This window comes from Coenobita brevimanus, chromosome 11, assembly GCF_032717465.1.
Source record: "Coenobita brevimanus isolate Jiangsu-jjx chromosome 11, ASM3271746v2, whole genome shotgun sequence".
Taxonomy (NCBI): domain Eukaryota; kingdom Metazoa; phylum Arthropoda; class Malacostraca; order Decapoda; family Coenobitidae; genus Coenobita; species Coenobita brevimanus.
The window spans coordinates 11789969-11805153 of NC_136964.1; the positions used below are offsets into that span (position 1 = coordinate 11789969).

The window sequence follows — 15185 nt, forward strand, 5'->3', positions numbered from 1 at the left end:
AGGATGGCCATGACAAACCTTCCTCATGGCTACTGCATTCTCACACACCTCTCTCACTCTCAAAGACTCTTCTTCCTTCTCTCTCTCTGTCAAATATACTGCTCCCCTGTTTGTCACAATGCTGTAGTTGGGTGCCATGACTACAGCCGAGGCATCTTGTGACTGAGAGCTTTCCAGGAAACACCTCACCGCAGTGTCAATTAAATCACTACAGTAATATAAGTCAGAAAGTATTAGACATATGTCAGTATTCTCATCACAAAAGGTGGTTCCCTAACACCTCTTCCTTAATCATTTATATTTCAAATTACTCATTAATATCCGCTGGTTTGCTTCTCATGTCATTCAACATCAACATAGATTGCATGAATAATACACACAAATATAGTAATGGAGCGCACTGAGAAATAAATAGGTAAGGAAAAGGTGTTAGCAAGCTTCCTAACCACACAAGAATACCACCCATTGCACACAGGGGCATTACCAAGGAACTCAGCATCATTATTCACCACATGCTGTTCAACAGAAGATATTAGTAATATTAATACAAAATATGTAAGTGCCTTCAAATACCTAGATAGTGTGATGGGCAAGGATGGAAGGTGAGAGGATGAAATGCAAGAGTACAACAGGAAAGGAAGGCTGCTGGCATACGTAGGGCGGTGATATGGGGCGGGGAAGTAAGTATGGACATAAAGAAGTCCTTACACAACAGGGATGTGCTATAAAATTTATATATATGGGTGAGAGGGGTATGAGTTGGAGAGATGGGATGGGGTAGAGGATACTGTGGAAGAAGCAGAGGGATGGGGTGCAGAAGTATGTGAAACTGGTGTAAGATGGAGGGAGGGCAACAAGATGGATGAGACACAAAGCTTACCAAACACAACATTACTACTACACAACACAACACTACATTACACAAGGCAACACAACACAACACAACACTACATCTCTACTGTACACATCCCGATAACATTACTACATACCCCGCAGAACCAAACAACGTCCCACTTGCTGCAGACTGACAAAGCTTACCACAAGGACTTACTTTTCACAGGGTATGACCGGCACAGAGTTGACAACACCGGAATAGCATGGAGGGATGGGACTATGACACGTAACACACAGGAGCAAGGCACAAGGATGGTGGGTGGGTGGGTGAAATTTGAGGCCCAGCAGGAGAAAAACACAAGGTTATAAATAACATAAGGCTAAAGGCCAACAGTCCACCATCACATATACATACACTAGAGGCACTATGGTATGAAACAACAGGACAACTTATAGCATTCTGCTACATACATTATATAACTCAGCAAGCCCAATGCTTAAGGTTTGTATGGCTAGTTTAACCAATTATAACCTCTGCTGTCTAGTGGTGGATGGTGGACTGCAGCAGAAGGGCAATTTCAGTCTGCAGTCCACTAGTGTCATGCCTAAAAGTATGGAACCATTAAGAAGAGTACCAGTACTCCATGGTACTATGCAAGATTTAACCACTCATTCAAGAATAAAATTTTACATACTGTTAGTAAATACCAGTACCTAACATACAAGTGTTTCCAACCAGCCATAGAAACATGAGAGCTTCAGTATTTACAATGGCTCAGTAGCATACCACCCATTCTGTTATCCAATCTTTTTTTTCCAGCAGCAGCATAGGGGTGCAGGGTCAGGTTACTTGGTCCAAACATTTGAAGTGAGGTCCCAATCACTTATCCCTTAGTGGCATTATGTTAGCAATGAACCCTAACCACTCTTTGGATGTAAACCCTTATGGGCCACATCCTGTTGGTGCACCTTAACCCACTAGACCACCAGGATTCCACTGATTATATGGTAACCACAAGTTGTCCCATCTCACTTTACCATACTGCCTCCAACATACACCAATGACAGGGGAATGTTGTTTAAGAAATAAAAATAAAAAAAGGCAAAATTAAACACTAAGGCACAAAATAAATAGCCAAGTATTTACAATGGGTCAGCAGGGCACAAAAACATCAAAGGCATTTAGAGAACTAACTCTAAAGGTGGCCATGCTAAGGATGGCAGTACAGTGTTCCACACACACAAACTACAGTAAATCCTTGATATAACCAACCCCGGTATTGCGAATTTTGGATATAACAAACGGCCAAACCACAACCGAACTTCCCACGGATTTTGAGAACAAAGGTTGCTAAATGAGGGGGAAGTTTGGGAATCAACCCCTGGTGACAACAGCATCCCTTCCTGGCACAGTAAGTGTACTTCAACAGCATCCCTTTCTGGCACAGTAAGTGTACTGTAACAGTACTACCTTATACTGTACTCTTATTAAAGGTATTGTATTTACATGTACAACTTCATATAGTATTGTATTTACATGTACAACATCAAAAACCATTGAATTCTTGATGTAAAACTTCATAGAGTTAGTTTAGGTTGTGTTTGAGCACACATGACTCAACGACTCCCCTTATATAGCGAACTGAGTTTGGCAATTCCTAGGAAATATGGTAAGACCTCACTATAACGGACTAATTTGGGCCCAAACTATTCCGAAAAATGTGAAATTCCGATAAAAGTGACATCCGGACTTCCCTCTGCTAACCCAAACTTTTTCCAACACTGTATATCAGACATTAGTCCAGATTGCACCAAAGGTTTTTAAACGTATTCACTACCACTGCAATACTGTACTGGACTATACCTTCACTACAACAGTCAAATGGTATAATATATATAATAATACTGTACCGTACACTGAGAGACATGTCTTTTATTTACCTTATTGTGGTGAACACAGCTGAAGTGGTCAGGTAGTCCAGGCTACTTCTGGCTTTATCAGACTTTTTCCGATAAAAGCGAATTCCGGTCTACTGAAATCCGTTATATTGAGGACTTACTGTACCGACCCTTCGTACTGAGAACTTTCAGATACAGCGACCCACCCCTCCCCCCAATTAGTTCATTATACCGAGGATTTACTGTGCTGTATATTTGTGGCCAAGATATCTCAGGGCTCTTGCTAACTGCCTATGGTTGCGAACTACTGTATTTGGCTCCTAAGGTTTCAGATTTATGAGCCAAATAAACTTTTTAGTAGCCAAACTGACTACGAGCTGAAATATTTTACAAGCAATAAAGATATTTATTTATTTACACATTGTGATTATTAGAATCATATAATGAGGTTTTAAACATTCACAATGGCAACAAGGAAAGAATAATCGATCACAACATGCTATGAGATTTACTAATTTTGTTGTTTATTGGGTTTTGAAGTGGATGTATTTTCTCCTCGCCAAACGGCGACTTGCATGAAAAATTTGTTTGCCGAAAGGAAAATATTCTCGCATTTGCGAGCTGTGGCTCGCCAAACATGAGCCCTGTATCTGCGGGCAGGACCACATTTTACAAGTGTCATGTAAATAAACAAATAGACACGAAAACCAGTTCTGTTTAAATGCCAAACAAGAAAATTACTACATCCCACTCATATGGCTTGTTGCTGCTGCTGTGACCCCTGACTTATCTGAACATGAACCCAATAGACTGAGGGCTGAAGCTGCTGCTCATCTACCATTCCACTTTCAGAGGATAGCGAGAGAAATGAGTGACACTTTGTTGCAATGCAGCTCTACTTCAAAGTTATGTTGATGCCACCAAGTGAAGACATTCCTCTCCAGCAACTACTTCTTGGCTACAAATGGATAAAATAAGTGACAAGGAAGACATAAGACCCCTGCCATCTTTGATGTCCCATAATTTCATAACAAACACATAGGATTTCTACTACCCATGTTTTCCATAATCATCAGTTCTATGCTTGACACTGAACTCAAATGCAAATTGTCCATGTGGTGGAACACTGCATCCATGTAGCGTGTAGCAGAGCTGTACCTCATGCATGTGATGGGGTTAACACACATACATGCTTTGTGGACAGGCTGTGCAAGCATGGTAGCTAGTTTATCAAATGGACTGTCCATGTATCACCTTCAGTAGGATGAAGCTTTCTTTTTTCTGTTATTCTTGTACATTACAGTGGGTGGCACAGCAGATTTCATAACACATTTTTCATAGCAATGCACTATGCGTATTACACCTTAATTATCTCTATTATACTGCATATATATATTTTTCCAGAGTCAACATAATTTGCATCAGTAAAATACAAGAGGATAAAAAGGCATAACATGTAAAATAAATGACCATGGAGGGGACATTAAAAAATCTTCAGTGTTTACAAATGCATACCTTACACCCCACCATTTTATTTATCACAGGACACACCATAATGAAGGTGACAGATGCACTACTATGCACGATAAGGAGATCCCTGCCAAGAGTCCAGCAGAGACTGAACAAGCCATGGACCAGGTCAGTCTGTTGAAAGCCCACAAAAATCTTTCCACTGAAGGTTTAATAAAAGAAGGATGAATATGACACTTCCAAGGTTCAGGAAAATCAAGGTTAAAAGTGTAAGGAAATTATATTGCATGTCATTGTCATATCACCTCTTTTCCCCAACCAAGGCTAGAGTGAGGTAGGGTCCAGGAAGCATCAAAAAGAACATAAGATGGAGAATTTACAACAGTATGCCCTGTTATATGGGCCACATATTCATTTGCTCACCATTCTAGCCCACTGAATCCTGGCTCCACCTCACAGGCCAAACACTGCATACAGTTTATTATGCTACCTATTTATTTTTTTTTTTAAATAATGTCTTTCACATTACTTACCAGTTAGTCAATTGGTCCATTATGCCAAAAATGGAGTGTAACCCTTGCCATGAGACATAATTCATAAAATTAACAATAATAATAATAATAATAGCTATATACTGCATATAGTATTCATACTGACCATAACTAATAACAGCTTAATATAACTAAGCATAACTAAATAAATATTAATACCTACTAAAACATTTGAAAAAAATCTATGCCTATCTATTTATTTATCTATCTATCTACCTATTTTTATCAAGCTATATATCATCCAGTCCTTCAGTACTCCAACAGCAGGGTGGGCTTGTGTTCAGATTTAAAGGTAGATGACCAGCCTACTTACCCTGATGGCAGCACATGACTGACAAAAACATCCACTCACCTCTTGAACACACACACACACACACACACACACACACACACACACACACACTATCCACGGCTGTCACGCTGCCTCGGGGGTTCTAACAACAACAACAACAACACTAACCTGATTTAACCTTCACTACAAAAACAAAAACTCACTCATCTACTGTATCAATCCTATGCAAGGCTATCACTCCATGTGGGGCATTCTAACCCCTACACCACCATAAACTTTAAAACCATCTCACCAATCAGCAGTATCTTCAACACTTTCTTTACTGGGTCCTTGTCTCTTAACCTAACTTATCTATGCCAATCTATCTATCTATCCCGTTCAACACACTCTTTGCTGGGTCCATGTCTCTTATTCATCTATCTATCTACAGCCAGAAGCCTTAATCCCACAAGGGGTGGCTACAAACAAACTGCCTCCATGTCACCCTGTCCCCTGCCATTTCATTGCCCTCCCATCTAAATTAACTTAACCTAAAACAACAAGTCAGCTGGACTGAAGCTATGCAAGGCTGTCACTCTGAGAGGGACTTTCTAACCACTAAACCATCATAAAAGCCTCTTAACCTAACTTATCTTGAGTAATCTAATATGTCAACTTAAACTAACGTAAACTAAACCAACAACAACTTATGAGTCAGCTGGATTAAACCTATACAAGGCTGTCACGCTGATGGGGGCATTCTAACCACAAAACTAACATGAACTACACCGACACACTCACCAGTTAGCAGGTACAGTATGGATACAGTACTATAGAAGTCACACTTCACGTCCCACCCAGTACCTTCCTGGACTCTTCAATCATGATGCTGCCTTTCTCGCTGCCTTCTTACCTACATCTAGTATCTCTTAATCAACCTTTATTCAACCTAATCAACCCTAATTTACAAAATAATGCTACACAAAACTTATTACTGCATATATTACCTCTTTACCAACCTTTACTTACCCTGATCTGCCCTACCTTATTAAACAATGGCAAACTTATTCCCACCTCATCAGTAAGGATATTCAAACTACAAGCAACAACAACTTAGCCTTTAGCCTTAGGGAGTGGTCCAGTTCCCTCAGGTGAAAACATTATAACCACTCACCGGTCAGCTGGTATAGTAGGGACGGAGACGATAGGCGCCGCGGACCGCTTCTCAGCCAATATCTTCCTCGCCTTCTTCATCTTCTGTCGTGACGCCGCCTTTGCCGCTGCCTTCTTTGCCGAGTCCATGATCTCATCCAACTGAGGACGCTGCAAGGTGACCACACACTGGCCCTTCAACACCACAACTCCATATACAGCAAAAGCGGAGGCAAGCACTTGGCTCCAGTTAGTCCTCACTTAAAGCCGTTTGTTAAGATGCTTTGTAATTTTGTTGCTGTGGAGTTTAACACTTCTCTTCAATTAAATTTGCTGGTGACTCACTGCTTTGTTATTTTTACATCAGAAACGTTTTTTGTGTGTGTTTTTAACCCATAAACAGTGGGGTGTCATAAGGTATAGACATTTTCCTGTATTTTTTCCATTTTCTTATTACCTTCCTTATATTACCTTTTTCATAAGGGGCTCACTGGTCATTTCAGTCTGTCCTTTGGGCTAGTGAACAGTACAGTTGGCCTGCTCAGCCTCTGTTAGGTCATAGTAAAACTGTGGTCATCAAAAAAAATCTATTTTTTGTTGTAAAATGACTGAAATACTATACTTACATTTGTTACCACAGAAAGATGACAAAAGCTAGTGTGCTTGGTGTTTACCTGCAGGCAAAACAATATACAAGGGGGTCTCATAAGTTTGGAATCAGAGAGAGAAAAAGGCTGACGAGAGTAAGTGAACAGCAGGAGAAGTAGAGGGGAGGAAGGCGGAGGTGAATGGAACAGGATGGATGGAAAGGGAGACAAGGTGGATAAAGTGATTCATTCTGGAAGGCATGATATTTTTATCAGTTTCTCATAGGATTCCAGACTTTTGGCAATTTCTGTCATACTTATTTATATTCTTACTTTTCTTTTATATGTAGTATCTATAGTCGCAGTGCACAACTCTGAGGTTGTCATTATCGTACTCTGGCAACCAACCATTCAGAAGTGCATCCCATTTCGCATATAATATGAGGCGCAAGTGATTCGTGAATAATATATTCGTGTATAATATAATCTTGCATAATAATATGCTTCATGTACGATATGATACGAAATCAGACGCACTTTTGAAAGTAGGTTGCCAGGGTATGATAACGACCTCAGGGTCGTGTGCCGCAACTATAGTACCCCATTACTGAAAGATATCAATTTAATGGAAGAGAGAGAGAGAGAATTTCCCACTGTTTCTGGGCTACCAAACCACTTAACCTGCCAAAACCCAAGGCTTTAAGTGAGGACTGACAACACGTGGCAACCCTCCCCATGTCAGAGACCGGAGGAACGTGCTTGACTGTACATGCTAGCCTTAAACAGTACTATATGCTGATCAAGACTCATAATACGTTAACTTATATATTTTTGAAGTATTGCAAAATTATATGGCTTGAATTTCTACTGTTTAATTACTATTATCATTTTTTTTACAAATGACAACTTATAAAATTTAAAATTTTGGATGTATTTATGTTCTTGAATGCCAGACTTATTAATTTTGACTCAAGATAGAATTTTGATTACGGACTCATACCAAAATTAATACAACATTCTTTCACGTTTCTCTGACGTACAAGAGAATCTAGTTTTATTATTACTGTATTATTTTTTGGTCTGCCAAGATTCTGTTTTTGATAAATGCTTGTACTGTATTTGTATTTTTGATGCATAAATGAACTTTGCTCTTACACATACACCAAATTAATTTTAAACATGGGCAGAAATTCCTTTGTAACAGTACATCATGACTTTTATAACAGTACATCATGACTTTTATATCACTGTCATGTAACAATTTATTAACTGGTGCTTTAAATTTGATGCATATAATAAGCTAAACAATGAACATCACAAGAACTGGTACACACGACAATTTAAATACTGTATCACCATAACCAATTATGCATAAATGTCTTAAAACTAAAACCTTGAATCCAGGCTACATCCTTTATTTACTTTATTCTTGCTGCTTCATTTTTTGTTTTTTTTTAACTTAAGATAGGCCATTTGCATTCAGGGGGTTTACTACACTTGTATCGGGCCCTCCTGGTTCAACAAGTCTACTGGTCATCCTTATCTCTTATACTTGCACCCTTCCTCTCTTTATCATCACTACATCAATTATCACTGCTCTTCTGAAATGTCTGCTTGTATTCCTCCTCCATTATGGCGGGCACAACAACCATCTCGCAGCACACATGTTCCCTAATTCAACTGAACCAATACGATACTCTCATCATTCGTGTATCAGACAGGTCTACTCTTGAAATGTCATCCTCCGTTTGTACTTCCCTCTGTCTATGACCCCCATCCTTCAAATGCAATGTGTCATCTTAGCAGAAAGGACAGCAAGGATAAAATAAAATACATGTCCCGGACTCAGTGTCTTAAACACTAAAATTACTACAGCCAATATGTTCTAAAAACTACCCTAATATCCAATTTCAGGTTCAAGTAATGTACTGTATTTTCCGGAATTAAAATAAGGCAATGACACCGACATACTCTAAAAGTATATTCCAATCTCTTCAAAGCCCAAAAGCAAGTTCCAATCATGTATATACTAATCTCTTCAAAGCCCAAGTTCAAGTTCCAATCATGTTTATACCAATCTCTTCAAAGCCCAAAATCAAGTTCCAATCATGTATATACCAATCTCTTCAAAGCCCTTTTCCAATTCCAATAATGTACTCTGCCACTATAAATTACTGGCACAGTCAACACATTTCAAAACTACCAATCTCTTCCTTGTTCAAATTAGGTACCAATCATGTATTCTGCACTACCTTAACTAACATATTCAGTCTAGCACCGGTGGTAATTCTTGCAGCATTGCCTGGGGAAGCTGGTGAGGGGAGTGTGAGGTGCATGTAAAGGAAAGTGTCAATGGCAAAGCAAAACTCAGCTAATTAGTATGGTGCAGTTAATCCCTTTAGTATGGTTATGGCTTGTTTCAGTTAAGTCTTGCTACTCCCAGATTATTTTATTCAGCTGACAGATCTCACAAGTGGAAAGCTTCTCTACCTTTATCACAATCTGCAGACATCATGGGAAAAACTACAATGGCACCATCATACTGCATGCACATAGTCACTTTAATGGTTCCATTAGTTGCACCAAGAATCCACTAATTAACCCTTTCAGTCCAAGCTGACTATAACAGCCTGGCAGCAGCAGATTAGAATAATCACCACAGTAATGATGGAGTTGGGACAGCTGTTTCTGAGCTGAATATAACATCTGGAAGTTGCAAGTCATACACCACTGTAAGATGAGTGGTCCATCATATCAATCTGTATTCATCTATCACCCAATACTGATATAACTAGGAAGCTTTGCTGCCCAGTTACACTGATGTCCCTCAGTTCCTTCCCTATCCCCTGAAGGAGGATGCTGGACTGCAGGAAGAGGGTAAGTGCAATCCACTAGGTTAAGTCCCGCTGAGCCTGGGGTTCCAAGCAGTACTAATATCCAATCCTTTCTTGCCCCCAAAAACAATAATAAATAAACCATTGTGTTGCCAATGGTGTGCAACAGCAACTGTACACATACCGCATCAGAATCAGCCGGTGTGTGCATGTCACAGTACGCAGCCTTCCGCACCGTCACTGATGTGCCACTAACACTGGTCTCCCTAACAGCATCAATCTTCATGTGTAGCCCTGCTTGTTGTGCACAGGTTACATGGAAGGCTGTGGAAAGGAGTACCCTTTTTAAGGATGATGATGATGATGATGATAAGGAAGATGTTGAATGAAAGATTCGGGCTCCTGTAACCGAAAATGCTTCATAATGTGGCAAAATTAGAATTAACATTTTTTCTATCTATCTATCTACATTTTATAGAACTTTAAAATGGAGTGGCCATGCCTAATTATGAGGTGGTCCAAGAATTCTTTAGTGGGAGTCCAGAGGTATTCCCCAAGAGATTTAAGGTGGCCAGGTATATTTCAGGAGTGGCCAGTGTCAGCCAAACCATACCTCTGCTACAACAATGTATGATGTTTCCTATATATCAAAGACCATTCCATGGCTATGTCTGTTTCAAAAGCTCATCTACTATTCTACTGTGCCTACTTCACACTTGGGCATGTCTGTCACTTACCTTTCTGACATAATGTACCATAGGTAGAGAACATACCAAAGCTTAGGTATAATGGCAGCAGAGGTGAAGGACACTATTATCCTTTGCTGTACATATTACAATAAACAATAATTGATGTACAAACTTACCAGTATAACAGTTGACCTTATTGCACTGGATGCAGGCCCCCACCCCTCGCTGCTTGCAGATATAGCAGGTCAATTTCCATCGTGCTGGCGGAATGTTTCCAATGCTATCAATTGGTTCCAGGAAGACCTACCAAAAGAAGAATCAACGAGATGTACTAATGAATTTTATTAAGCTTCAGTTGTGTATAAAATTGCTTGTATATATGTTTATTTTCACCCATACTCCTGCTGGAGAGGGACCCCTTCATGTAGTGGCACCATTATAACCAGGTGGCTCCAATGCCAGGATTTACAAATGTTCCTTGGTTCCATCCTTATTCCCCAAAAGAAGGATGGTGAACTGTAAGAGGAGGGCAACTTCAGCCTGCAGTCCACTGAGTTCAATGGATCTACAACTACTACTCCTTCATTCACACTGGTACTACACACTTTGCAATCTAATTAAAGTCAATATCACTGTGACAGATGACTAAAAACAAAATAATGTGATAACAGGCAACTGTTACCGAGCCTTCTAATCCAACGAATTGGTCAGCAAACTTCCTGCTTTATTAACCCTTGCCACACTGCTGCCTCATATAAGAAGCAATGAAGGTCCGCACAGGTCAAGCTGCAACCCTCATAGGAGGTACAATTTACACCTGTTATGAACCACATGAACCACATGACCTTCTCCTTTTCCTGATATCATCCAAACCCTACTTGTGATGGCCGCATGGCAGACTCATTCACTCAATCACTCTTTTCTCCAGCAGTATCATAACTAAACCACCAAGAACGGAGAAAATGGTCCATGTATCTGTTCACTCTACAACTACCAGTGCTGGCAAAACAAACTTGGTAATCTCTATCACTAATTCACCTAGGATGGACTGTAGGATCTGTACGTAATGTGTGTATTGGCAGTATAGCTCACAGTATTTGCAAAGCAGACTTCAGGTATCCACATAGCACACACAACATGGGCCCAGCGGCTGTCATCTGTCTGCTTGAATGCCCCGCCTTTGTTGGGACACAATGCACAGTCAACAGCACGCGATGGTGACTGCAGACACCGACGACACAACCACTGACCCTCCGGAATGTAAGGAACACCATAGCACTCCTGTCAAGTGATTACAATTCCCATGCAAACACTTGCCATACATTAATAAACATCCTTACATATCTAAATCAGTCTTTTATACTGCTCATAAAAGAAGAAAAGAAGAAGAAAAAAGAAAAAGAAAATAAAGACACCTAAATGACCCTAAGGGTTTAATTTTTGTCAGGATATCAGTTTATTTATGCAAACCATGTAGACATCAAACTAAATCACACACAGTAGAATATTTACATGTTATACTGGTATGTAAACTAAATAAGGACAGTACTATGAACTTATGCAACCAACAATACACCCCTGGATGTGCTTGTGTGTCTCTAGGAAGGACAAATTTGATGGGAAAAAAACTCTGGCTGGGATGTCACCACACAAACGTATCCCAGAAAAGGATAACATCGCTATTCTCCCTCTCCACTCACCTGATGCACAGCCAAGTTGCACATATCACAGAAAAGGATAACATTGCTATTCTGACACTCCCCATCCATACAGATGCAACACACGGCATCTTCGTCAATCGGCACACCAGAGTCTCGCCCCGAACACTGTGCCTGTGGGTAGAAGAAGATGGACATTACTGCAGGATTATTATTATTATTATTTTTTTTTTTTTGTAATATGAAAATGGAACCAAATGCCCAAAGTCCACAGAAATAAAAACACGACAAAATAAAGCAAAATTCAAGATCCATTCATTTTGAGATCCAAGGACACACTGTTTGACAGACTGAAGGTCACGGGCGGGATGCACTAATAATAATGGTGTACCTGGAAGAATGATTCCTTCTCCAGTCTGTCCATCAGCAGTTCAAAACTCTCCATCTCCACCGGCTGGAGTCCATCAATGATGCGCTTCTCATTCATCAACTGTAGCCACGCTCGGTCCTCCTCGTCCATGTCATATTCCACCTCTTCATCTAGCTCTTCTAAACTCTTCTCTATAAACCTGGCAACAGAATTTGGTCACTTTAAAAACCATCAACCCCATCAAAGTTATATTAAAGAGTAAGTCAAAAATCTGAAAACATTTGGGAAAATGTAAATATCCATTCCTCTGTCTGCAGACATCTGACTAAAACTGTATAAGACAAAGTGGTGTTCATAAATTCTAATCCACTAAACCATATACAGTTTATCAAAAAAGTATAGCACTGGAGGGGTCTGACGATCACCAGAGGCAGTAATGTGAGCGATAACCCCGGGTTTGTCTGAATGTGAACCTAGCTGGCTGCTGGCTGAATTTACCCCTCTCAGCAGTTGACCATCATCTCTCTATAGTACAGGGAGGGAGGTGTGTATAACCAGATGTCAGATCCACCCAGTCATATCAGTGCCACTACCTGAAGGCATCTGTGTCCAGCACCATATCATTTACAATCACTGTAAACACCTACCTATCTATCTATAGCAAGAAGCCTTAATCCCATAAGGGGTGGCCACAAACAATCACCTCAATGTTGTCCTGTCCCCTGCCATTTCACTGACCTCTCCCCAGCTTACACTCCCCTCTCTCACATACCTCTCTACTCCACCCCTCCATCTCATCCTGTCTCCCTCTCCCCAATGCCACCTCACTCACATACTCTCCTAGTTGGTCTCTCACTCTCCATCCTACACACCTGTAATAGTTTGATGGCTGTGGTGGGGCATCAGGCAGGTTCTTGTAGTAGTCTTCAATTATCCTAAATGACGCCTCTGGTAGCTTGTTGGTTCTCCTCTCCTCTATGGTATACCGCTGAACATCAATTCCTCGGTCCTTGTCGTTAGTTCGGCCCTAAGAATGTGACTGATGTTGTAAACTGTGGACCAGGTAGACTTCTGCACACATGAGGGTATGTACCAATATTTCTCACTCAGTCTCCTACTTACCAATATTTCTCACTCAGTCTCCTACTTACCAATATTTCTCACTCAGTCTCCTGCTTACCAATATTTCTCACTCAGTCTCCTACTTACCAATATTTCTCACTCAGTCTCCTGCTTACCAATATTTCTCACTCAGTCTCCTACTTACCAATATTTCTCACTCAGTCTCCTACTTACCAATATTTCTCACTCAGTCTCCTGCTTACCAATATTTCTCACTCAGTCTCCTGCTTACCAATATTTCTCACTCAGTCTCCTGCTTACCAATATTTCTCACTCAGTCTCCTACTTACCAATATTTCTCACTCAGTCTCCTGCTTACCAATATTTCTCACTCAGTCTCCTACTTACACACAGCCTAAATTTTGTCAAGAAACTGTGTAAAACTATAATAATCTACATATTGCATAATGGAAATGAGCAAAACACCTTTTAAAAAATTATACAAATATTGTTAAGAGACATCACCATCCCTCTCCCCCTTCCAAGCTTAATCTTAATATACAGGCGCCAAAAAAAAACTGGGGTAAAAAAAAATCTACAGTAAAAAGCTATATTATCTGTAAACTTATTTTAAAAACTAATAATTATACTGTATCAACAAGAATAATAATAATAATCCAGCCATCCATCCATCATCCAATCCTACGTTGCCCCATGAGAAGCGTAGGAGCCCGGGGCTAGGCAAGTTGGTCCTGACATTTAAGATGAGTGAAATAATAATAATAATAATAATAATAATAATAATAATGCGATGACACTAATACACTAAAGATACACCAGCATCCCTCTTCCCCTCCTAAGCTTAGACTAAAATGACACTTAAAAAAAACAGCCCTAACATAAAAATGAAAATAAAAACTAGAGAAATATAAGTCCGAGATCAAATAAAGCTAAATTTTCTGTACAACGAACCTATGGAAAGTAAGATCAATTTTCTCTCTCCCTCCCAAACTACCTCTTACCTCCAGTGATTATTGTGCATATTTTTCGGGGAAGGATGTGGTGTGGTTGGTGGAGTGGATGCTGATGTGGTTGTAGCTGTGCTGATAATGGTAAATGGGGAAGCTTTGGTTGCCTGTTCCTCCTAAACTCTCCCTCCTCCTCCATCTTTCCCTCTTCTCACATCTTTCTGATCTGTTCATCCCTCTACCCTTTCCCTTCCCCCATCCCTCCCTCCCCCTTCCCCCTCCCTTCCAAATTCCTCCTTACCTTCGGTGGTTTCTGGGCAGATGTTTTGGGCAGCGGTGTGGTTGGTGGTGTGGAGGCTGGTGTGGTGGTGGTAGTAGTGGTAGTTGAGGTTGTGGTGGTAACAGGCGGTGTTTTGGTTGCCGGGGTTTTGGACACGGGGGTCTTGGTGGCCGGGGTCTTTGGAAGAGGTTTGATGGAGGGAGTACGAGCCTGTTCCTGAGGGGGCGGCTCCTCCACAAGGGGGGGAACCGATGCCTCATAATCCTCCTGTAAGTTTTATGAGACATGCTGGTTATCATCATCATCATCAGTAATAATCATCAATCACTGTCACTGCTATCATCACCATCACCATCATCACTAAAGGTACTGATCTCAGTGATACGGAAAACATCACCAGACAAAAAATAATAATAATAATAATAATAATAATGATAAATAATAAACTGTAAATAAATAAACAGATAAATGTAGTTTTGCCAAGGAAACAGAAGATGCTGGGTATGAAAGTCTACAGATGAGAATAAGAGGATATGAATTTTCGAAAAGTAGCCCATCGG

The 15185-nt window shown here is 40.3% G+C and overlaps 1 protein-coding gene across 1 annotated transcript in view; it reads right to left on the minus strand.

Annotated features, from left to right (window-relative positions):
- The window catches only part of Br140 (bromodomain-containing protein 140), a 33570-nt gene that overhangs the window by 15268 nt on the left and 3117 nt on the right, over window positions 1-15185 (minus strand). Inside the window, exons 4-11 of the mRNA XM_080281254.1 lie at window positions 14647-14892; window positions 13188-13342; window positions 12337-12514; window positions 11988-12119; window positions 11380-11568; window positions 10464-10590; window positions 9783-9922; window positions 6200-6348 (exon numbers count right to left, since the gene is read on the minus strand). Of these exons, the coding sequence (XP_080137380.1) occupies window positions 6200-6348; window positions 9783-9922; window positions 10464-10590; window positions 11380-11568; window positions 11988-12119; window positions 12337-12514; window positions 13188-13342; window positions 14647-14892 (1316 nt within the window). The remainder of the gene's footprint in view (window positions 1-6199; window positions 6349-9782; window positions 9923-10463; window positions 10591-11379; window positions 11569-11987; window positions 12120-12336; window positions 12515-13187; window positions 13343-14646; window positions 14893-15185) is intronic.